This window comes from Lepidothrix coronata, unplaced genomic scaffold (assembly GCF_001604755.1).
Source record: "Lepidothrix coronata isolate B3197 unplaced genomic scaffold, Lepidothrix_coronata-1.0 Scaffold63, whole genome shotgun sequence".
Classification (NCBI taxonomy): Eukaryota; Metazoa; Chordata; class Aves; order Passeriformes; family Pipridae; genus Lepidothrix; species Lepidothrix coronata.
Genome location: NW_016690243.1, coordinates 691,745 through 715,177, shown reverse-complemented (window position 1 = coordinate 715,177; position 23,433 = coordinate 691,745). Strand labels below are relative to the sequence as shown.

The window sequence follows — 23,433 nt, the reverse complement described above, 5'->3', positions numbered from 1 at the left end:
TGCTAATAAATGTTTTAAGATTCTTCTTCATATTTTGAAATAATTTCATAATCCACTGTTCTTATTTTTACCATCCCTTAGAATCCTGTAATAACAAGTATATCCCCCACTTATGGCCCCAAATCTGGAGGAACATTGTTAACTGTAGCTGGAAAATACCTAAGGAGTGGAAAATCCATAAGGATTTTTGTTGGTGAGCAACCATGCACTTTGAAAAGGTAATGTATTTATTAAAAAGTTATGCCCTTAATATTGAAATGGCTTGATTAAAATGTCTTGGAGCTGAAAAAAGCAAATGCAAAAATGCATTAGCTTTCCTCTCCTTGTGTCACTTATCGGGGAATTTATACTGCAATAAGCATTCAGCTCTGGATTATATCCTGAGTTCAGGATGTCTGAAAGATTTCTAGAAGGGACTACGGTTCCCTAGAAGACTTGTTTATTCTGTCATGTCTTCATTAACCTCATTAAAAGGTTGCATAGAGAAGTAGCAAATCAACTTCTAATGGACTAGAAGCTGCCTATTTCCCATAATTTTTTTCACCCCGACTCCCACACACTCAGCCTTCTCCCTTGTATTATCAAGAGCTATTGTTCATGCAGCAGCTGCCAGTGAGATCCAGTGGGTGCAGGTTACCATTTCCTACTGCTTTGTTTGGTAGAGACCTGACCAGTCTGGAAATGTGTATCCCATGCAGAGGAGCAACTACTTCTGCACTGCTGTCAGTGAACAACCAGAGGCAGCATCACATTGGGACTGCCTTTGGTATATATAAAAAACTGTTTTGAGGATTAAGCCAGAATTTCTCATGTCTCTGTACTGGATCCAGTAGGAGCTCAGTCAAAAATCTTTGATGTGCCCTGTGTGGAAAAGCCTTCAATCACAGCTGTATATAAATGTTAAATACTAAGCACAGATTCTCTGCAGTGGGGACATCCCACACTAGCACCTTTACTTGAGGTTTTTAACACAGGATAAGTCCTGTGGATTTGAAAGAGGCATTATCCCTTGGTTACAGCAGATCAGGTCATTCTCCTTAAACCTGGAGTGTGGTGGTGTTTTCCAGGCTGAAAGCTGCCTTTGCAGGGTGCAAGGGCTGATGTGGTTGCCAGCAGTGCTAGGGAAACACCTTCCAGTAGCAAGTCAACTAAATTAAGATGAATCTTGAGCCTAGGCAGTGGTGCTTGTTGCCATATGGTTATCCAGTGGGAAAATCAATGACATTTTCTTACAAGCAGATCCCTAGGCGATGTTGGGGCTTACTAAAGGACAGTGTTTTAAACCAAGTACATGCTTTATAATACTGACAAGCAATCCCTTTGCAGTCCTCCCAGCATACTGGCGAGCACTGTGGAGTGCTACACTCCAGCGCAGCAAATTCCCCAGGAATATCGTGTGAGAATGGAAATCGATGGAGCTATTCGAAACGCGAGCAGCCATTTCACATACAGAGAAGACCCTGTTGTTTTAAAAATTCATCCGTCCAAATCTTTTCTTAGGTGAGTAAAAGTTTCTCATAGAAACAAGAAAAGTGACGAATGAACAAAGAATGGCTATGCTGCGCAGCAATCCATCAAAAGAAATTGCATTTTTATCTTCATCTGCCATGCCAATTGCTTCCATTATGGTGCAGTTGCAGAGGGCAGATCATTTCCTTTCAGAGGTGAAGGAGAAGGGGGAAGGGTGGCTCTTTTCCTTATGTGATTTCACTCCTAACTGTTGCTGAGCCTACCTGTGGTGTCTTGCCGAGATACCTCCTGTACAGCTAAATGTGTCTCCTGTACTGTGTCTGGACATTACACTGATTAGTGAGGAAAATAATTTAATGTGACAAGTCAGGGGTACTCAGGAGAGCAAATGGATTTTAAAATAGTCTAAATCCAGTGCTATATAAATATTATGAATATATATGTATGGTAGTGTATGTGTGTTTTCAAGTGGCATATTTATGGTCTCAGTAGCAATAATCCAAGCCAACTGCCTTTGCCAAAATAATGTCAGCAGTAAAACAGACACCTTTTTCAGCACCACTGAAAGCAATAAGTTAAAAAGCAAATGTGAAGTACAAGTATGCACCCTCTTTTAAAATGTACACTTTTGTTTTGTACCCTGGCATACCACAATTTTAAAAATTATTTTTCTTTTCTTTATTTGATTAGTTGTTATAGTAAGTATAAAATTTATTTCCCAGAAAAATAATCTCACTGCACAAAGCTATTTGCACTCACCCCATATATCCCTAATTCTGGTTTTATGTTACCATTCACTTTAAAATATAATTTGTAATTAACATTATCACAGCAGATGTATTGTTATCCTACTCATCTTCTTTCTTTTTTTCTTTTTCTTCTTCCTTTTTTTTTTTAAATTTTTCCTAGTGGTGGAAGTACAATCACAGCTGAGGGAATCAACTTGAACTCAGTGTGCTTTCCTCAGATGGTGATTACTGTACCTAAACTAGGAATGAACTTCTCTGTGGTGAGTCAGTCTTAGAGAAGACAATCTGTTATCTTTTCATCTTGGTGTGATGAATGTTTAAGAATTTTCAGTCAAAATACTTTGACTTTTGCCTTGAAACTTTGAGACTTCCACTGATATTTTGGTGTTTTCTGCACAGGCTGTTTTCACTGTATAGGCAGAATTCAACAACAAATTTGAAATTAGGCTGAAGGTATAACAGCAGTTTCCAAGGAACCTTTTCCAAAGAAATAAGGCTTTTACAGTATCTGATAATAAGATTTTTATATTGCAGTTTAGCAATGCAAATTCAAGTGACTAAACACAGAGCAACGCAATACAGGTATGTCAGATTACATGGCAGGTTCAAGCTACTGTCATATTCAAGTGGTGACTGTGGATATGCGACAAAGAGGAAGAGTAACTATCTAAAATCAAAAGTAAGTATTATTTTGAAGAATTTCTGCTTGCAAAATTCCCTATTGGGGCAAATATTTCCTAATTTACCAAAGATCAACAACTAAGGTTTGGGGCTTTGCAATTGGGTACCTCTGCATGAACAGAGGGTCAGTCAGGGATCCAAGCCTTCTGATTTTTGTTCCTGAGTTGACACTACACAATGTCTAAATCTAAATAAGGTGTACAGATATGACCATGTGATCCACTTTAATTTTTGCAAAGCAAAGATTGCATTTAATGGCTAGTTGTACTGCAACTGTTTTCTGTAAGCGTTTGCCTACACATTTGTGTTGTACCTCCAATATTTTCTTATCCTGTAAGGTCTGTTTAGCCTAAATTGACCTACACTCTTTATGACATGCTATGTTACTCTTCATATTCTCAGGTTATTTCTAATGATCTTTATACACTATTTCCTGAATTGAATTGTAAGTATTAGACCTAGGTTTGCTCAATGCATTTTAAATGGTATGTCTGCAAATTTGCAGTCTTTTATGGCTTCAAGGTCATCATATTCTTCATGCTCCTAATTTGTATAATATTATGAGTGTCGGGACCTGAATTTCCACAGCATGTAGTCGTGGCTTGTAATTTAATGGGTTCAGATTTTAATCTGAAAATCAGTGCCTTTGCAATGAAACACAGTGTTCAGTGTTTTCAAAAAGTCACTTTGTCCGTCAGTTGAAAAACAAAACATTTCAGTGAAATCAACTAAACTCAAAATTTATTAGGCTTTGAGTAATGTAGGCATGATTATTTTTAGACACAAAGGATTTCCAAAGAAAAGATCATTGCTGAAACCATGTCTTGAGATTTTGCTTTGTGTGGGTTTGAGCAGTCTTTTTATTTTAAAGTAAAGATCACTCATATGCTTTCTCTGTTCCCCTGTGAGAATATGCGATATTGCTTCTCTTCAGGCCCTGATACTGCATTCCTTGTTTGTCAAATATTTGGGACTTCACAGAATCACCGAATATGCCAAGTTGGAAGGGACCCACAAGGATCATCAAGTCCAACTCCCAGCCCTGCAAAGGACCATCCCTCAGAGTCACACCGAGTGCCTCAAAGTATCATTGAAATGCTGCTTGAACTCTGTCAGGCTTGGTGCTGTGGCCACTTCCCTGGGGAGCCTGTTTAGTGCCCAGCCATCCTCTGGGTGAAGAAACTTTTTCTAATATCCAACCTAAACCTCTCCTGACACAACTTCAGGCCATTCTCTTGGGTTCTGTCACTGGTCGCCCCAGAGAAAACATAAGTGTCTGCCCCTCCTATCAGGTTTCAGGAAATCAGGTTTGATAAGTGAGACCTTGCTCTCACAAAGCTGTACTGGTTGTAACCAAAGACTGTGTTGTCTTTCAGTTGTTCCTCAATACTTGCCATAACAATCTTCTCCATAACTTCACCAGTTATGGACTGGTGAAGTCTCAGTTATGAGACTGACAGGCCTGTAGTTTCTGGGGTCCTCCTTCTTGCCCTTCTTAAAAATTGGGACAACATTCACCAGTTTCCAGTCAGCTGGGACCTCTACGGATTCCCAAGACTGCTCAAGAATCACTGAGAGAGGTTCTGAAATTACATTATCTAGCTCTTTGAGGATTCTGGGATGAATCCCATTAGCCCCATAGATTTTTAGAAATCCAGCTGGAGTAGCAGATTCCACACAATTTCAGAGTCGACTGGGAGTTGATCATTCTCTGTCATGGTCCTCCGTCTGAGGGCACTTAGACACCCTTGATCCCTCATCCGTGTTGAAGACAGAGGCAAAGAAAGTGTTCAACACCTCTGCCTTGTCTATGTTCCTGTTTGTGAGGTGACCATCCACATCCTGTAATGGGTCAATGATATTTCTATACTGCCTACTGCAGTATATTAATGTATTTGAAAAAACTCTTTTTATTGATCCTCACATTTCCGGCCAGCTTCAACTCCAGCTGAGCTTTGGCCACATGAATTTTTTCCCTAAAACAGGAAGGAACATCTCGGTATTCTTCCCATATCACTTGACCTTGCTTCCACTGAGCATACGCCTTCCTTTTGTGCCTTATTTCCAAGAGAAGATCCCTGCTCAGCCAAGCTGGCCTTCTGCCTCCCCTGCTTGACTTCCAACACTTGGGAATTGCTGCTTCTGTTCCCTTGGGAGGTGATGTTTGAAAAGTGACCAGCAGTGATGGACTGCAGCACCTGCAAAAACCTTTCCCAAGGGACCTTACTTACTCGTTCCCTGAGCAGCCCAAAGTCTGCTGTCCTCATGTCCAGAGCTGAGGTTTTGCTGGCACTTTTGCTCCTGTCAGCATAGATTTTAAACTTGATCCCTTTGTGGTTGCTGTGGCCAAGATGGCCACCAATCTCCACTTTGCTCACAGGACCCACTCTGTTGACAAGCAGCAGATCAAGGAGAACGTCTTTCTGAGTCAATTCCCTTAGGATGTGTTCCATAAAGTTGTCATCCAGGTTTTTAGGAATCTTCTGGCCCTGGTTCTACCAGCTGTGTGATGCTCTCAGTTAATTTCTGGAAAGTTGAAGTCACCCATAAGGACAAGGACAGTTGACTTTAGTTCCTTAAAGAATAAGTTGGCAGTGTCATCGTCCTGGCTGGGAGGTCTGTAGCAGTCTCCTGTGTTGATATCTGCATTTTTTTGTTTGCCCCCAGAGACTCTCTCTGCCATTGCCAACTGTGAGCTCCATACGTTCTAACCCTTCTATTACATACAGTGCTGCCCCTCCATGTCTTCTGCTCTGTCTATCCCTCCTGAAGATCCTGTAACCATCCAGCAGGGCACTCCAGTCACAGGTCTCATCCCACCAGGTTTCACTTACGCAGTGATGTCAAATCTCTGGGACTGGGCCAAAGTTTCACACTCCTCTTGTTTGTTCCTCATGCTGCGTGCATTAGTGTAGAAATATTTCAGGTGTGGTACATTGTAGCCAATACCTCTTGAGGCAGATTGAGGGATCCCATGAGGGCTCATTTCCTCAAGTTTTGGCACATCATTCCATTGCTCATCACTGGTGAGCCTGGTTTTGACCCTTTCCCCCTTCCAAGCTAGTCTAAAGCCTTGTCAACAAGCCCCACTGGCTCCTGCACTAAAATTCTTTTCCCCTCTGAGAAAGTTGCATCGTGTCGGGTGTTAGTAGACCAGGTGTTGAGTAGATCATTGCATGGTCAAAAAACCCAAAATTTTTCTGATTACACCAACCTTGGAGCCACTTGTTGACCTGATGAATCTTTATATTCCTATTAATATTATTCCTTGTTACTGGAAAGATAAAGGAGATTACTACCTGTGCTCCTGATTCCTCTACCAATCATCTCAGGCCCTTGAAGCCTCTTCTGATTGCCCTCTTTGTTATTTCATTGCTGCCAGTTTGAACAACCAATAGTGGACAGTAATCAGAGTACCTTATTAGACTTGAGAGTTTTCCAGTAATGTCCCTTACCCATGCCTATGTAAGATAGCAGACTTCCCTGTGAGCTGGGTCTGATCTGCATATCGGGCCCTCTGTTGCCCTTAGAAGGGAGTCTCTTATTACAACTACCCTTCTTTTCCTCTTGACAGAGAAGGTCTGGGTGTGGGTACAGGTGGTGTTATTTTAAGGGACCCCACTACCCTAGAAGGACTTTCACCCATCTCCTCAGTTGTCCAGCCTTCTAATGCCAGAGCCTCATACCTGTTGTAGAATGTGCAAGTCCTACCTGTCATATTTTGAGAAGGAGGAGGAATCTTCCTCCTGGTACGTGCAGTGACCAGCTTCCAGCCTTCATCTTTAACAGACTAACATTCCTTTGACTAATTTCCCTGTTGAGTTCTGAGTCCACCTCTTTCTTCACTATAACAGAGGTTCAAGACTCCCGAGAGTCTTGCTCTGTCTCTTGCTCTTTTGCTTGAATACTGTGAAGCCTGTTCACTTCTTCCCATAGCTCCTTCACTTGGTGACACAGCTCTTCAACCACAGCACATCTTCTGCAAAATAACTGTTTGTCTGCCCCAGCATCATGAAGAGGCATCAGGCACTCCTGGCAACCTGTGACCTGGAGAGCTGCATCTGCCACGGCTGGTACAGTGAGTCCTGCAGCAACAAGGAATTGAGCTTTATGGCATGTCAGCCATAACTGAGGAAGCTTAAGCTCTACCTTACCAGTTTCTGAGCCTGTTTGCTCTGTTGGCTGCTCTGTTGGCTGCTCCTACGTGGTCCGAGAGAGGAGCCTTTCCTGCTCTCCCTGCCTGTGCAAATTGCTGTGCCACGTGCCACGCCCTGTTCACCACACTCCAGGTTGATGGCGCTCCCTGGAAGCATTGAAATTCCCCCTTGGTCGCTCCCAGCACCACCCCTCCTCCACTCCTTGGCTGCCGAGGGCCCCCGGGTCCACATGAGGCTGCACTTAGGTGTTCGTGGTCACGGGAACCCCTGCACAGCCCAGTCTCACCCCAGAACCGTCTTTCAGCTGCCTCTGGTGCTGCCTCACTTCCTTAGAATCTGAACAGATTTGAAAGGATCTGAAATTTTAAAGAACTAAGTCCAAAAGTGACTGGCAACTCCAGGCAATGGATGCCATAGAATTTACTCTCTCCCCCAAATATTGGGGAGCAACCTTGCCTTTGAGCAGTGTTTTGCTTTCATCCCGCCTTTTAACCTGCTGTTGAAAAAAGACATAGACATAGGCAGTGAGAATTATCTCCTTTATCTTTTTCTTTTCCTACCTTGCAGTGTGTTATATTTGTCAACACACCAATCCCCTACCCCTGCTGATCTCTAAGAAATTTGCCCCAGTGTATGAGCACCTGTACACAAGTTCATTCTCTCTGCACAAAAAATGGAATATAACCTCAAACAGATTATAATCCAGAGTGTTTTATACTTTGACACTGCCCAAGCAATATATTTTTGCTCTATTGAAATTAAAGGCTTCTGGCACTCAGTGGCCTTCCCTGCCTCTGTGGCAACCATTTGTTCTGCCACTATTCTCTACCTCAAGCATATTTCTCAAGGAAGGATATTAGAAAGGGAAGATTTATAGCTAGCAAAACAAGATTGCACTGTGTAACTGAGGAAATTGCTGGTGGCAGATGCCAGTGGCTGCAGTCTGACCCATCCTGCACTGGAGATTCTGGGCTCTATGCATGAGGGATATACAAAAAAACTAAAATTTCATTCAGTCATTACAAAAAATAAACAACAATGAGGATCTATTTCCAGCAGGGATCCAGACTAGCTGTCTGATTTATAAAGAAGACAGGTTGTGATCCTGAACAGACCAAACCCAGACAAACAGTACAATACAACCCAAAATGCTCAAGAAGTGCTATAGCTGAGGTTGTATGTCTTTTTGCTTCCTTAGTTTGGGAGAGGATAACTATATGAGTAATTTTTTTAATTGTTATGTAAGACCTTTTTCTGTTCAGTTTTCTCTTTAGCCTCTTCCAAGAAGCCGCTTTTGTCAGCATTCAGAAACTCTGGCTCTTGGGAAAACCAAAGCTAGCACTGAAACACATCCCAAAGCATCAAAGGAGAGTATGGCTGGGAGGGACCACAAAGACCTAGCTTGGCCCGCTTCCCTGCGCCAGGAGCAAATGTATGCAGACCACTGCCTGACGGATATTTGTCTAGGCTGTTATTAAAGCTCCTTGTGAAAGAAATTTCACAACCTTGCTTAAACAAGCTTTAGAGAGAGCTGCTCTACCTGCTTACCTAGTGGTTTGGAAAGATTTCTTTCTAATAATTAACTCAAATCCTGCAGCTAGTTACCTATCTGCTTGTTTAACCCTCTGTGGACACAAGCAACAGATAATCAGTCTCTTCTGCTAATTTTACATATTTGCATTACATTATGATTCAGCCTTTCTCTTTTTCAGTTGAAATAAACCAAACCGCTCCAAATTCTCCTGATAAATGTTGTTTCCTAGAGCTTTTCTTCTTTCTGCCACCTCCCAGACCCTAAACCATTTGCCTCAAACTAATGGTGCCCAATTTAAAACAGGTCTCACCTTTTCCTGTGAGCTCTCTGTCTTTGCTGTCTTCAGGTTTAATTGTGGCCTAGAGTCCTGATAGAGTCACAATGTAAGTGGAGAATCACTTCTGTAAACAGCAGGAGCTGTTGAGGATGCTGTGCATCCATAAGTCTCAGGGAGCAGAGCCAGCTGAAATGCCCTGGGGCATTGGCTCTTCTCTGCCTCTTTTTTCCATCCCTGTGAAAGAGGTGAGCGGTACAACTAATAAAAGAGATTTTTCTGGAACAGCTTCCTATAAGTGCAGTTTCACTGAGACTGAGAAGTTTTGGGGGCAATATGCCAGCCCCCTATAGAAGAAATATTATGTTGAGCTTTTGGCTTTCATGTTTGTAGTTTAATATTTCTGAAAATTTTTCTTCTTTATGGCAAAAATGCCTTTATAATGTTCATTTCATATTTATTTAAATTTCCTTAAAATTGTTCAGTACTGTGTTCACACTAGCTGTGTTTATATTACATTCTATGTTAACACTCAAAATAATACATTTTGCCTTCTTTGAATTTATTTCAATGAGTGAAAAAGATGTTCTAGAGTTATTGAACCATATGTTTCAATACTTGCAATGTGTTTCTTTTTAATTTCTATTTCATGAGTTCTTTTTATCATTTGTTCTGACTCGGAACAAAAATTAAGAATTTAGGAAGTGCTGCAAAAATTCCCAACAACTATAGAGAATGCATAAGGATACAGAAACTCTCTCACTTCTGCTCACACATCCAGTTCCTCTGTGAGGTGCACCAACAGGGAAGCAGCTCGTTCCTTCCTTTCACTTTGCATTGTGCCTGTAAAAAAACCTATGCAGTTTGGAATGGTGTTTGATCAGGAGCCTGTTTACAAAATAAGTGTCTTCTAACCTCTGCTGTAAGTCATGCTAGATGATTTTTCTGTTTCTGAAGCACTTGGAGCCAATGTTTCCTCTTTGAAAGCCTGTACTTGGCATTGATTCCCCTATAGTGAACAAGTGGTCATTTAGGGATCCTTTTTTTTTTGTACCATTTTTAATATTCCATCTATAAACTAATTTGGCTGTACATTCCCACTGCTTAATCTCTTCTAACCATGATTGTCCCATGATATGCAAGGTTACAAAACTAAGAAGTAACACCTTCTAATACATGACCTTCAACAACTGACCCTGTAGCTATGCAAGATCTTCTCTTTCTACAGACTTTTAATTATCTCTTCAGTAAGTAGTCTTTTGAATGATCTTTAGTATTTCTTAATTTCTCTCTGCTGGGTGCCATTTCCTGCTGTTTTACAGGAGAATTTTAAAATGCCCTAAAGTTCCTTCAATGTTTACATGTCTGTGAACAATCCAAACTCATAATACTCATCAAAATGCCTAGAATTCAACAGTGAGTGTCTACTTTAGAGGTATTAAACAATGATAAAATAAATTCCCTGGAAGGTGTGGATGTTCAGTGTGTGATTATTGAAGATATTCCTGACTACTTATCCAAAGACACTCAGAGTTTGATCCTCTATCTGCCTTGACTCTGTGGCATACAGCTACCACAGAAGCCCAGCAAAGAGTTTCCCTCAAAAAGGGGAACCATTTGTAATTTTCTGTGGCAGATCTTCATCTTATGCACATCTCCTGCCAAGGAAAGAGTATAGCAGGGGATGTCAGGGAAAAGCCACAGTGTGAAATCACCGAGTGCCAGTGATGTGCTACAAGGTACATTGACCATCCCAAGCCCAGACTTTAGACTTCCAGTCAGTATTGGTCATGTCGTGTGAAGGGCTGGCTCTCAGACCCAGCAGCAAGAGAGGTTTTACTCTACTTTCTGGTCCAATGATCTGATAGACTAGAAGTATCATCTCCCATGCCTTCATCCAAGAAGACAACTAGAATAAAAATGCTACTGATCCATTAGGGCCATTTATTATACTACCTGAAATGGCAGCAAAAGCCAATGAGTTCTCTGGAAAACACTCAAGATACACTGCTTGAGTGTCACTGCTTTACACAGAAAAGTCTTCTGAATGTGCTTTTCCTCAAGTTGGACCTGTATTCTCATCTCTTTCTATTGAGAAATCATCCTTTGGCAAAGACAGCTGGAGAGTCTCCCAGTCTGTCTTTAACTTCATTCATCTTTCATTCCTCACTGGAACTCCAAAAGTTTACTTTTTATGAAAGGAAAAATTGGATCTTTTCTCCCTTCTGACAACTGCAGATCCTGTAATACACATCCAATTGCCCCTCTCTTATCTGGGTCAGCTGCTGGGAGACCTCTGGAACTCAGAGATCCTCCCTCATAATTTTTCCTGTTGTTCTATCAGATGAAAAAAAATTGAATTGGGCACTGAAGTTCAGATTCTGTAGGTCAGGTTTAAATTAATTGCCTCAGGGGTCATATTTTACAAATGAAACAAGAATACATACCTTAAGTGATGAGTCATATGCATTGTGCAATGGATTATTATTCCCTTTGGAATTTATTTATGCTTGTGAAATGTACCATAATTTTTATCTTTTCTTCCTCACGGTCTTCAGATGTAGATTATAGTCACGAGAAGGATGTAGGCTTAGCTTTTAAAGTGAATGTACTTTAAAGCTTAATTAAATAAAAGTTAAAGGTGCTGGGTGATAGGCAGTATTTTAATTGAGAAGGCAATAGATTGAATTAGGATTTTTTTCTTAGAGATCCTCAATCCAATATTTCATGAAAACCAAACTGTCATATTCTTCAATTGCTAAAACCAATTTCAAGGTAAAAATGTCATGTCAAACCATGTACCAATAAGGGCATTGCAAATAAGATTTTTCTTGACCTTACCAATCAGTCACATTGCATCCCTTCCAAAGAGTATTATTAGATTTTTATCATTTTCTGAAAGCTTCTGCTTCAGAGACCAGCCTGATAAAGTAAAGTACTGATTCTAATAGATAGCCACAAACAAAGTTATGAATACCACTGCTATTAATTTAAGGGACATCACTACTCTACAGTAGATAAAGAGTCTTATGAATTTACATTAATCAAATAAATATAATGATTATTTGGGACATACTTAGCTTCATAATTATATATATATTAGTAATCCCATTTTAGAATCGACACAATATGATAGGTAACCTTACAAACATTCATATATCATGGAAAAGTATGGCTTGATCATCCATTATACTAATGACACATCTTATTATTACCATACTAATTCAAATTAATTTGTAGATCCATGTAATAGAACAAAGCCTGGTGTATAACAAGGTATTCAAAAGAATAGTGTAATAGTGTAAGCAAATGGAGCAAAAATCTGCCTTTGTCTTGTGTCCCACAGTTTACCATACTGTCATGGGGCTTGCACAACTATTTCTGAATTTCTGCTAGGAATCTAAATGGGCAGTTAGATACACAGGTGCAAGTCCCATTAGCATCACTAAGAACTGCACCAAGTTATTTAACTGAGTGCCGAACTCGCAGCTCACAGACACGTAAGAGCTCTAAAACTGAAGTGCTCAGAACATGGAAAATTTTTCCCTTGGCAGATTCAAGATTTAACAATAATACTCACAGAAACATAAATACCTGTGGTGATAACAAAAAGTGCTGATTTGTAGACAGCTGATTTAATATAACTGATATAGCCTGAACAGTTATGTCACTGATTTGAAACAGCAAAATAACATTGCATTAATTTAAACTAATTTCACAGCTCCTTCAGGCAGCATTATATAATAAGAACCAATTTAATTTGAAAAACAAAACAGAAAAATACACATTTTGACCTTCTCTGGATGCACAAAGGTATTTGAGAGGATTGTTGATTTTCCAGGAAAGTCTCTTGTAGAACAAATGTAAGATTTATGATGACTAGGAGCTTAGCCCCATTCTTACTGTGGCACATGTCAATCCCAGTATTTATATTTTTTTAAAAAAGAAAAAGTTTAATCTGCTCTCAGGACACAGTGTACAGAGAACTACTTACAGAAGGTTTATACAGTTGGAAGAGAAATACATCTGTGGAGTTGAAGTAACTCTGTTTGTGCCAGAAGTTCTTCAACCATATCCATGGTAGGCGGCATGAAAGGGAGGCACAGAGAAGGGAGTACATGATACAATCACAAACAAACCACTCTGCAGTTCGTGTGATGCTGCCCAGCACCCACCATGCCTCCTGCTGATGCTTGTAGATGTGCTGTTGATACTATAAGCAGAGTAGTCCTGTAGAAACCCTCACATTCAAGAGAGAGTTGGCTCTTCTAGAGCAGTGTTAATCTAATTAAAGCTGTTGTCTAAAATGGATCAGATGAAACCCCTTCTAGGTGAGCTTTTGTCCCTCTGTCAACTGTAAATGTGATTTAGACAAGTCCTGTGTCAAGGCAGGGTGGGATAGAGAGAAGCGCCATGGCCAGACATTTCACACTGGATCATATCCCCGTGGCACGAAGCATCCTCTGGCAGGTCTTCTGATCATGAGGTGCACCAGCAGCTTTCCCTCAGAGAAGGCCCTCACAAGGAATAGTGGCAGAGTGAGGGGCAAGTGTGTCTTCATGCCTGTTGTCAGGCAGCTCCTGCGCTGCAGTGAGGGGCAAACATCTCATCCCTGCTGGTCCGAGATACAGTGCAGAGCATGTCCCACAGTCAACACTCTCAGCAGGGACTTGCTGAGAACCTAAGCAACAAGTGACACACACCTGGGCCCTTACATATACATTTTTAGAAAGAAGATAGACTTTGCTGAGTTTTTGTGGCCCAAGATCCACAGTGGCTTTGGCTCCAAAGCACTTTCTCACAGAGTCCATAGTGCCTTTCTGGAAACATAGCGAATTAGCTATGCCATGGGTAAACACTGCTTTACTTCTGTTTTCCACCGTTTCAGTCAAATTTGTTAGCTTTTACCTTGTCCTCTGGTCTCTTACTTTTGCTCTGGTAGTGAAAAAGGAAGAGAAATCCATGTGGCAGTCACTGTGACATAAGCTGGGTAAGCTGAACTATGCCTGCTCAGTACATCAGGCTAGCCTCCTGATGGTCCTTGGCTTTGGAAATCATTTTCCATTAATTATCTGCAAAATATTTACTTTAAAGTGCTGTGAACAATCAGGCCAGGAAGCTTGTTTACTTGAACATTTCCTCAACAAGAGTGCAAACACCATTGACGTGAAGTTTTTATACTTTTCTCCCAGCTCTACATAAATGCTGTGTTGCGCTGATGAGGATTTTGCTTTGGTTAAAGAAGAACAAGACCCTTGGTGTTTATTTTTTCAGTATTTGTGTATTGTTAAAGAAAGTTACGTTAATCACTAACTTCCTATGCATCTACGTACTACAATTACCTCTTTTTTTTTCTTATAGGCATGTAGCCACCGCTCTAGCTCAGAGATAATCTGCTGTACAACACCTTCACTGAAAGTTTTCAATCTCCAACCACCCTTTGTAACCAAAGTGTTCTTTATTTTTGATGGTGTCAGCTCCCTGTACTTTGATTTTGATTATGTAAATAATCCAGTATTTAAGCATTTTGAAAAGCCAGTGTTCATCTCAAGAGGCAACCAAAATGTTCTGGAAATTAAGGTAAGAAATGCTGAAATAAGTTTTTCAATTATTCACAAGTGCACATCAGCAGCACAGTGTGGAACAGACATTTTGATGACATAAGCCCCAAGGAAGCAAGGGCAGAGAGAGCACTGTGTTTGGTACTGCATTCACCCAAGCCCCCAGTTGTCACAATTTAAAAGATGCAGAGCTGAAAACAAAGATATATATACCAGGGTGGTTGGCATCAGGTGGAGTTGGAGAGGGGCTTTCCTCGTCCTCGTGGAGGACCACACTGCATCAGCTTCTGATTGCAATGAGCTGCGTCACCAGTTCAGGATTAAACATGGCCAGCAGCCCAGAGCCTGAAGTATGTGGCCTGCACCCGAGTCCCAGCTCATACTGTCACATGGTTTTGTGTCCTTCCTCACAGAAGATGTGGCCTAGCAGCTTTGGCTCTCTTGAGCTGAGGGAAACTCTGGCCTGTGCACAAAGTCACTCATGAGGATCAGTCACTGCTGTAGCCTAAATATTTATGGACCCGTGAAAAATGCAAAGTTGGTGATGAATGCCTCTTCAAAGAGCATTGAGAGTAGCCTACATGGCACTGAGAAACATCTCTTAGGAATTTGGGGCCCTTACAGGCACAGGCTGCTCTCTACTACAGTACTGCGAAGAAAGTTAAATCAATTTTGTGTGAGTCCAATTTTTTGAAATCTAATGCTTTTCTGAGTTTAGATTAATCAAATAGAAAAGGTATAAATATGGGCGTTTCTAGTTTACAATGAATGCTTATGAAAATCTGTTGTAAAGTACACATAATTTATATAAATTTCTATAATTTATATAGAATATAATTGATAAAAAATGCTTTATGGAAGAGAATCAGTCTTAATGCTTGGGTCATCTCTTTGTGTAGCTCCTGCATAGCTCTGTAAGCCAAAACTCTTTTCCCCTATCACAATGAAGAAATCTTGATAGCCTGAGGTCTTTGACTCCCAAGATGGTCCAGTGGGCCAGTTTCTGGGCTGCCAGACATCAGAAGGATCACTGCAGAGCTCCTGTCAGCCATGCTGACTTCCAGTCAAACTCTGAATATTAATCTGCCTCTGCAAAGTGTTTTGGGCAAATACCAAAGAATAATTGGTCTGATTTTTATTTTTTAATTTTGTTTTTCTACTTGGAGCTCTTGGCCATACAATAACTCCTTCCTCAATGCAGAGCAGTTCTCATGTTTAGTTTTGGAGGAATGCTGGATAGAGTTCTGGTGTGTAGGTCAACGGAGATCTGGGAATATAGAGCTGCTGCATGGCTCAGTGCCTCTGTGCAATGACAGCAGTGTTTTCCAGTATTTTCCAGGTCATGCATATCAACCAGTTGGAAAGAGTACTAATTTGAGAAGAATCATAGAATAACATAGATTGGAAGGAACCTCTGGAGATCTTCATAGTCTAACCCTGTTGCTCAAAACAGGGCTAAGTTAAAAATCAGGTCAGGTTGCCTATGGCCTTATCTAGATGAGTTTTGAAACTCTCCAAGAATGGAGATTTTACAGCTTTAAAAAACCCAGCTCCACTAGCTTTGCATTGTGTATCCTGTGCTTCAGCTCCCCTTCTAGCTCAGTGGCCCTCTGCTGTACTTCATCCAGTTTGTCAGTATCTCTCTTATTTGATGGGGTTAAAAACTTGACACAATTCTCCAGGTGTGGCCTTACAAGTGCTGACCAAAGCAGAACAATCACCTTCAATCTATTGGCTTTGCTGCTGCTAAAATGTGTGCCGAACCTTCATCACTACAGTGGCATACTGCTGCCTTATTTCACATTATGACCCAGTATATCAGTGATTTTCCTAAACTTGTTGTCATCTGAAAGCTCAAAGAAGTGCATTCTATCCCTTTGTTCAGGTTGTCAATAAAGATTCAATTAGTGTTGGTCTCAGTATCAGCCTTTGACAAATGCCACGTGTTAGACTTTTAAGGTTTGACCTATGTTAAGTAGGTTTTTCATTCACCTTATAGACCATCTATCCAGTTCATACCATCCTAATTTGTTTTCATTGCTAGGAGAGATTGTGTTGCAAAACTTGCTAAAATGAGGATCCTTTTGTCCAGTGCTCATCTTTCATCTACAGAACCAGTCATCTCTGCATAGAAGGCTGGTCAGACAAAATCCACTCTTGGGAAACCTGTGCTGGCGGTTCCCAATTACTTTTTTGTCCTTACTCTGCCTGGAAGGGCTTCCCTGAGGACTTGCTCCATAATCTTCACAGAGACTGAGAGTTAAAAACTAGTTGGGTTTTTTAACTTCCTTCTCTTTTACTTGTGAACTTTGTATTCTCCCTGAGGAAAGTCTCTGGTACTGTTTTATTGCTGGGAAGAAGCCATTTAGATGGGAAAGGCTGACTGAGGACTGTCCTAGTGACCAAACTCACAATTTTGTGGCATTGACCTGTAGTCATGGCACCCAAGACAGATGTCTCCCTAAGCCTAATGTCCTGGTTATTTCCTAGCAACCATCTGGAGAATAGCATTAGTGAAAACTGGTCTCCTGGAATGAAGCATGGACAAGCACCAATTTAACATCTTCCTCTAAATAGAATTAGTTATAGTGGGGTGCTTCTATCAAAACAGTGAGGCAACTTCCATAAATTATAGTCAGGAGCCAAAAGATCATTACAAGCCATATTGGCAACACTTTTCCCTCACCCCGTACCCACATTCAAAAATACACACAAGTTGACATGCCTCATGATTGTATTTTGTGCAGTAATTAAGCAAGCTCAGCATGAAATTAAATGGCAGCTTGCTTCAGCGAACAGTCTGTTCTACCAAACCAAAGTTCTTTTATCTCTTTCTTAATTAGTTTCAGGGGGGCGGAGGGAGCTTTTATCACAAGTTTTTCAATCTAACTAATCTAGTGTGACATATTTGGCTTTCATCAAATGACAGTGGGTACCGATTGAAAGGTTCTGTTTGGTTTCCCCTGATGACCACAAGATGTTTTTGTAAGAAAATGTTACACACAAGAACACTTTAGGTCTTCTATTTAAAACACAGGTCACTGTGTGCCACAAATACCAAACCTCCTTGTCTTCAGTGCCAGCCACTCAAGGTCCTACATCATCACTCTCTTCCTTTGCCAAGTATGTGGGTCTTTGAAGTTGCTTGGTGCCCACCATCCCCCAGTCAGAGGGGTCGTGACAGAGTGGCTTGAGACACTTCTCTGATTCAACACCATGAAGACACCACTTCAGAAGTGCTCCCATCTCCTGCCAACATGGGAAGCTGTCAGGGAGGGAGAAATTCTGGTGTTTCACTGCTGGGGACAGTGAAACACCTGAGTCTGTTGAAGAGGACTGAGTATACTTGCTGCCTCTGGCAGAAGCCACTGACCCGGACCTGCAAGCTGGGCTGCTGCAAACCCAGTGCATCCTGGCTGTGAAAAAAACCCAATAAGAAAAGAAACTTTGTCTTTCCTCAGTCTGCCCAAAGCCTGTCCTGTTCTAGGGTGTGCTTATGCACTAAGCTGGTGCAGGGACTTTGTGCATTATTCCAGAGGACACCTAGGCATAGACCACCGGTAAGTAAAGTGTATTTATAAATATAAATCTTCCACTAGAGAAATACGTAACAACTGGCATGTTACACAGCACATCTGAGATCTTGGCTGTCCTCTGGCCCTTTTGTATTAAAACTCCAAGGAGGACAAGATTTACTAAATTGCCCACTCTATTCCTAAGCCAGTGCAACACATTCTTTATAAGACAATCTTAAGAAACTCTTCTTGCCTATTTACAAGTCACTATATTGTCAGTCTTCTTCCATCACATAGGAAATTATGTTAGTCTCAATATCTGGTCCAAAAGAGAGCAGTATGGAAACCATGGTATTTTTGAGCAAGCTGAAGAGGAACCTCTGCAGCTGCAGTCACTCCTCATTCTTCCCAAGTAAACCCTTTCTCTCTGCTTAGGAACCTCAAAAATTCTTCTGACACGAATTTGAAAATTTCCACACCTTAGTTTACGGTTCTTCTACTGCTTCTAAACTTCTACCCAAATTATTCCCAACTCTCTAAAGTTGTGAGGTAATTGAGCTATCAGATTGGTTTGCAACAGCTACTCAGTCCAGTAATGAACTTCTCCAGCTTGCATGCAAGGGCATTGCTCACCAAGAAGGGGGCAGTACACATTTTAAAAGAGGACGTTCTCTTTTTTTCCCGGTTCTCACAGGAGCCAGTTTCCGCCTTCTTTTAAAATTTTAGGCAAATTCTGTTGTCCTGGAAGAGCAAAACCACTGCTGAGTTTTGAAACTCCTAATATATTGAGTTATCCTAAATGAAACTATAATATACTAATGGTAACATAATGGTAATAATATTAAGTAAAAACTACCATCATCTTTATAACTGGCTAAGGATCACCTTAGGAAACATCAGTAGGATTTCTTGTCCATTTGGGTAAGTATCAGTTTTGATGGTGCAAAAAATTCTCAGGTATGGTGTAGAAGAATCATAGAATCACTCTCCAAGACAATATATTTATCCTGAAGATGAAAAACTTAAATTCAAGTCTTTTGAGGAACATCATTCAAAGGAAAGATTTGAACATGAATGGCTCACGATCTGCAGCAAGTCTCCATACTACTAAGCAATAAGCAGTCAGTCACATGCTCTTTGGCCCATTGAATATTTACTTAACATCAAACAGAATGTTTCCAAGTAGAGGATAGAGTGCAAAATGGACTTCTATGGACAGCAATTAAAAAGCATTTACCTGGGGTGTGGCTTTGCCAGTCAAAATAGGACATTAAGCTGGCTCTCCTCTATGTTTATTACAATTTCCCCAGGGTTGAGTCTCACTCTGCAGTAAATCTAAAAAGCCAAAGTAAGATTTTTTTGCCCCTCAGAATGGAATTCTTGTTTCCTTTCCAATATACAAGGTCTCATAGCCATGTCAGCTGCAGCGCCTTCTCTCCCTTCTCATGGAAAACTCCCAGATCCAGCTCACGTAAATAGCCTGTATTAGTCCCACACTCCCTTCTCCCCTTCTAATCCTGCTTAATATACCTCTTTGTTCATCTTAAGTCAGGTTGTACATGGGGTAGGGCAGCTTCTTAAATTCTGATGCACTCCTGAGCACAAAAGATGCTGAACTTGGCCTTTGAATGCCACTATCACAATACTGGAATAATACAGTGAATAATTTTTCATCCAAGTGTGGGATATGAAAGCAGGTTTTCTGAGTAGGGACTGCACTTTTCATGCTCTCGTCTTTACCAAGGTTTATTCCTTTTTGGTCTGTGGAACATGATTTTAACAGATTTGTGTATTATTACAATTAATGACTTCTTTTTGAAAGCTTCACTACTGCTACCATAACCACTTGCAAAACAAAATGTTTGAGATGCCTTTAGCTTGTGGATAATATAATGCCAGTTTTGTGTAAACAACAGTGTTACATAATACGTCCTTTCTTGAGCAAATTATGCAAAAATCTAAACAGGACCAACAGGATTAATCCTTCAGACATTTACATTTTTAGAGACCTGTATGGGCTGTATAAGTATTAGTGACAGCAGAATTTATCTGTAAATTTTATCATCCCTCTCTGGCCTGTCTGTCAAAGTACCATTTACATGAAAAAAACGTTATACATGCCTGTTGACAGGACAGTGTAAATTTGCATTGGTCTTTTATTTCTCAATTGTTTTTCCATTAAAAACATTTTCCAAGCTTGTAACTCCTTAACTTTTATGAGATGGTTATGTAATATAAAATTGATTTTTTTTTTCCAAGGGAAATTATATTGATTCAGAAGCTGTTAAAGGAGAGGTGCTAAAAGTTGGAAATAAAAGCTGCGAAAACCTCCTCCTGCAGTCAGAATCAATTCTGTGTACGGTTCCCAGTGATCTCCTGAAATCCAACAGTGAGCTAAATATAGAGGTGAGGCAACTACACCACACATGAGATATTAATGCCATTTTTATTATCATTCACAGTGTCACTATTGAACCAAGAAACTTTTAAGTTTAAGCCTAACCCTGTGCTTACAGAGATATCTCTATCCATGTTTGTTTGGGATGGAAATTCAAATAATATCAGCTGTTTTAAAATAAATATTGTCTTCACTGTAGTTATTACCTGTTTGTAGAGAGAGTTTCTGGAGGCTTTGGCACAAAGTAGAACTTGAACTAAGCACGGAAATAAAATTATAGCTATTAATCCAAACACAAGAGGAAACATATGGGGAAGAATGGGAAGCTATAAAGGAGTAGGTTTAGTTTGGAACTCATAAGCCCTTTTTTCAACAAAAAATTTTGCTGCAGTCAAGAGGATCACATCCTTCCTGAAAGATTTTTTTTTGTCTGCATTTTATAATTTCATTTCAATTCTTTTCATAAGAAGAAAACACTTTGGACAAAAGTTTGAGTTGACCATTTTTCTAAAGGTGATCATACAGTGTGCTATTGCAAATTTAAATTGTAGACATACTGATTCATAGAATAAGACAGATCTTTCAGTATCTTTGTATTTTTTAAATATATAAAAAAAGGAAAATCCCAGTGGAATAGGAATACCTTTAAACTATGAAACTGAACTGTGATTCACTGAAAACAGTGAATGTAAGTCTGATTAGGATCAAAGTCTAGGTAAGCTCTTTGGAGCAGGGACCATCTATTTTTTCTATATCTTTATGGCATTCATGTCAACAGGATCCTGAACTGTGAATGATATTCCTATTTGCTACTGCAGTCTAAGTAAATAGTAATAACTCATTTATTAATATAGTAACTATTAATTTATTTTAATATTAATTTCTATTTTAAAGTAATTATTAAATTTCTTGAATACATCACTCAAACTATAAAATTAGATGCTGCTCTTCTTTTGGTGTATGTTTCCCAGAACTGTAAGTGCCTAGTTTCATATGATACTTTTGCACAGGTTGCATTTGGTTCGTATTTTCACATATGCAACCAGAGCTGACACTACATTTCACCAGTTCTACTATGTGATATTTCATTAAACTCTAAGAAATAGATATGCATGACAGGTTTCATACATAGAAAAGAATAAAACATAAAGGGGTTAAGTAAGGTTTTTGCTTGTTTACTGGCAAGGAGACACAGAAATTGCAGTCTGCCCAGTGAAGAAGAAAATTTGCTCTTTTGACGGGCAAATCCATCATTACAGTACCCAGAGGAATGAATTCCACAGGAGGAAGAGAAAAGATGGCCAAATGCATTCCAACTGACTGAGCTAGTGCTGTGTGACCTAAAACAGTTTTTCCCTGTTAGCTGCTTGATGTTTGTTTGGTGGTTGATTTTGGGGGTTGGTGTTTTTTTTGTTTTGTTTTGTTTCTTTAAACTGTCAACAAGCTAGAAGCTGGCTAGGGACAGGCTCACATGACCTTGGGAACTAAAACGTAGGCACGCTGTCAACAAATGAGTGAGTTTGATGTTACAGCATATTTATGCCAGAAGGACACATATTAAATACAGTTGGGCTGGTTTTTTAATGTACATCTCAGGCCATATATCCATAGGCCCATACATTTCCATGTACCATTTGAGTAAGAGTATGAATTTAAAATTTTGAATTAACATCTGGTAACAGTGGGACCCTGTTACCTAGAGTGTGTGTGAGTGCATGCCGTGTGTGTGGTGTATCAAATACACAGCTGTATCACTACCAGAGCTCTTGAAGTTGAGTAGTGAAGTGAGAAACATGTAGATCTGCTTTCATGTACAGCAGTATAACAATTTCTTCACTCCCAGTGTCTTACCACAGTACAGCATCACAAAATCAAGATTTAGTTAGATGGGACTTATCAACTCATACTTTAGTACTAATAATCTAGTTCTTACTTGTCTGTGGAAATCATCACACTATTTTCTTTCTTTGTTATTTCAGTGGAAGCAAGAAGTTTTATCAACAGTTATCGGAAAAGTGCTGATCCAGCAAGATCAGAATTTCACAGGACTAATTGCTGGAGTACTTTCAACATCAGTTTTACTTTTTATCTTTTTGGTGTTTTTTCTCTGGAGAAGGAAGAAGAAACAAATTAAAGGTCCATCATAGTCAATCTCATCAAATAAGTCCATTATTATATCTTAGATTTTTAAAAATTACATAATTGTGTGTTTTGCTTAACTACCATGCAATGCCCTGTTGTAATGCATCAGCAGACGTTTCACAATCAAGTCACAATGTTTAGTTGCATGTCAGTGCTTGGCTCTTGCCTGAGCTGGGTGAAGGGGTACATTATGCCTTAAGCAGAAGGATTTCGGAGGAACTCTAAGCTATTGGGAAAACTTAGTAACTTCTGTTCCCCGATCAGCTTTGGAAGAGAGGACGAGTAAATGATACATATGGAATCACGAGTACTTCAGCTTCATCCAGTTGTCTCGTAGTCCTCCAGGCTGTGCCTGAGTTGTGCAAGACACAGAGCACTGCAGTGTCCTGGTCTCTTGTTCACCCAGATCAGGAACTTAGTCAGACCCTGGCTCCTCTCTGGCCCCTGTGTCTGGGTTTACTTCCAGTGGGAGCTGCCACACTGTGCAAGGCAGGAGGAGCAGGGGAGGTAGTATATAACCAAGTTTTGTTCTGATGCAGTATCACAGTCAGACCATGAAGGTGGCCCTAGAAGCTTCAAAACGTCCAGTGTGGCTAAGAGTGGGTCTTCAAAACAAGTTGCAGCAAATCTTGTGCTGTACAAATAGCTCAAGTTCAGGTCCTGAACATGTCTGCCACAGCAACACCCTACCTTCTTCCCAGCAGAGCAGAACATCTAGGTTTAAATAAATAGCTAAATGAATATTGGCATACCAAAACCATGGGGGTTTTCTAGTGTTTCTTTCTTCTCCCCTTCAGATCTGGGAAGCGACCTAGTGCGTTATGATGGCAGAGTGCACACTCCTCACCTGGACAGGCTGGTGAGCGCAAGGAGTGTAAGTCCAACAACAGAAATGGTTTCAAGTGAATCTGTAGACTACAGATCAACTTTTCTAGAAGGTACACCTCTATTA

At 40.3% G+C, this 23,433-nt stretch overlaps 1 protein-coding gene across 7 annotated transcripts in view; it reads left to right on the top strand.

Annotated features, from left to right (window-relative positions):
- MET (MET proto-oncogene, receptor tyrosine kinase) overlaps nt 1-23,433 on the top strand; it is a 126,913-nt gene that overhangs the window by 89,333 nt on the left and 14,147 nt on the right. For 6 of the 7 annotated variants that reach the window (XM_017817891.1, XM_017817890.1, XM_017817889.1 and 3 more), the window contains exons 8-14: nt 82-218; nt 1,327-1,500; nt 2,380-2,479; nt 14,227-14,445; nt 20,201-20,347; nt 22,319-22,475; nt 23,279-23,419. In XM_017817891.1, coding sequence (XP_017673380.1) covers nt 82-218; nt 1,327-1,500; nt 2,380-2,479; nt 14,227-14,445; nt 20,201-20,347; nt 22,319-22,475; nt 23,279-23,419 — 1,075 coding nt within the window. Of the gene's footprint in view, nt 1-81; nt 219-1,326; nt 1,501-2,379; nt 2,480-14,226; nt 14,446-20,200; nt 20,348-22,318; nt 22,476-23,278; nt 23,420-23,433 lie in introns of those variants that run through there. The other variant, XM_017817893.1, reaches the window with a different exon arrangement.